At 70.1% G+C, this 1,576-nt stretch overlaps 1 protein-coding gene across 1 annotated transcript in view; it reads left to right on the top strand.

The window, feature by feature from the left end:
* The window catches only part of BACE1 (beta-secretase 1), an 8,535-nt gene extending 6,971 nt beyond the window's left edge, over positions 1-1,564 (top strand). Inside the window, exons 9-10 of the mRNA XM_019470518.1 lie at positions 139-310; positions 399-1,564. Of these exons, the coding sequence (XP_019326063.1) occupies positions 139-310; positions 399-640 (414 nt within the window). The 3' untranslated portion in view covers positions 641-1,564. The remainder of the gene's footprint in view (positions 1-138; positions 311-398) is intronic.
* The last annotated feature ends 12 nt before the right edge of the window (positions 1,565-1,576 follow it).

Here is a 1,576-nt window from a genome sequence, read left to right as displayed (position 1 = left end):
AGGGGGACGGGGGGCCCCGCCAGACCCTGCCCGGCGCCGAGCTGGCCGCACGGGCAGGACCGTGCTGGGTGGGCGCAGCTGCCCGCCCCCGGGAGCCCTGCCCCGTCCCCCTTCCTGAGGGCGCCTCTCTTCCTGCAGCAATACCTGCGGCCGGTGGAGGACGTGGCCACCTCTCAGGACGACTGCTACAAGTTCGCCATCTCCCAGTCCTCCACAGGCACCGTCATGGGCGCCGTTATCATGGAGGGCTTCTACGTGGTCTTCGACCGTGCCCGCAAGCGCATCGGCTTCGCTGTCAGTGCCTGCCACGGTGAGGGCTGGGCCCGGAGGGGGGCGGAGGGGATGTGGACAGGCAGCAGTAGCACGGTGGCCAGAGCCCTGCCTTCTCCCGCCCACAGTGCACGACGAGTTTCGGACGGCCGCAGTGGAGGGACCTTACCTGCACTCCAACATGGAGGACTGCGGCTACAACATCCCGCAGACGGACGAGTCCACCCTGATGACCATCGCCTACGTCATGGCAGCCATCTGCGCCCTCTTCATGCTGCCCCTCTGCCTCATGGTGTTCCAGTGGCGCTGCTTCCACTGCCTGCGGCGGGACCACGACGACTTCGCCGATGACATATCCTTGCTGAAGTGACGGCGGAGCGTGGGGGCAGCCCCGGGGGCCGCAGGTGAGGCAGCAGGGCAGGGAGAGGTAGGTCCTTTCTCCGGGGGCTGGAGCGTGGAGGCAGGGCAGCAGCGTGGGGAGCTCAGACCCTCAGCCCAGGCCCTCCTGGCCCTGGGGGACTCGGTGCCCGTCAGGGCCAGCGGGCCGGGAGCAGCCGAGGGAGCCCCAGGCCCGGGCTGCGTTCATCTGGGACCTACAGAAAGAGCGTGGCAGCTGGGGAGGGGGGTGGGAGCGCAGCAACCCCCTCCCGGGGGCTGGGGGCAGCTTCTCTGCTCCAGCACCAGGGTGGGCTGGGCTGTCGCAAGCTCTCCTGCCCAGCCCTGCCAAGCTTGACGGAGTCACGCTGACGAGCCATCCCCTGCCTGGCCCCTGTCTCCTTCTGTCCCCGTGCAGCTGCCCTTCTCAGCCCGCTCCGCCGGGAAGCCGCCGGCCCCGGCTCTCCGCGTTGTAGGGAGCTGTTGCGTGTGTGCATGCGCGCCGCGGCCGTGTCTTCCCCGTGTGGCTCCCTGCCCAGCACGCCTGCCTGAGCTGGACTCCAGAGTTCACACCTCCGGAGCCTCCCGTCCCCAGCCCCGGGCTTCTCGGAGACAGCCACGCAGGGCCAGGCTGGGGCTGCCCGGACAGGAGCAGCCGGAGGCAGGGGTTTCCCTCCCATCCTCCTGCTCCCCCGTACACCACCCGCTCTAACGTTTCCCGTGGCGTTTCCCCTGCCCTCCCAAACTGTCCTTCCGCTGCCGCCAGCCCCAGGACTCCCTGCGCCCACCCCACCCTCGCGGTTGCCTCCCGGGGCAGGCAGGAGCAGGCACCCGTCCTCTCCCCACTCCGCTTTCGCTCGCCCCTTTGGGGACGGGAAACTGCCTCGCCTCCCTTCCAGCGTCAGCGGCGCCCGGCACGGAGAAGACAGGG

Source organism: Aptenodytes forsteri, unplaced genomic scaffold, assembly GCF_000699145.1.
Source record: "Aptenodytes forsteri isolate BGI_AS27 unplaced genomic scaffold, ASM69914v1 Scaffold187, whole genome shotgun sequence".
Classification (NCBI taxonomy): domain Eukaryota; kingdom Metazoa; phylum Chordata; class Aves; order Sphenisciformes; family Spheniscidae; genus Aptenodytes; species Aptenodytes forsteri.
This window is presented reverse-complemented; position numbering and strand designations above follow the sequence as displayed.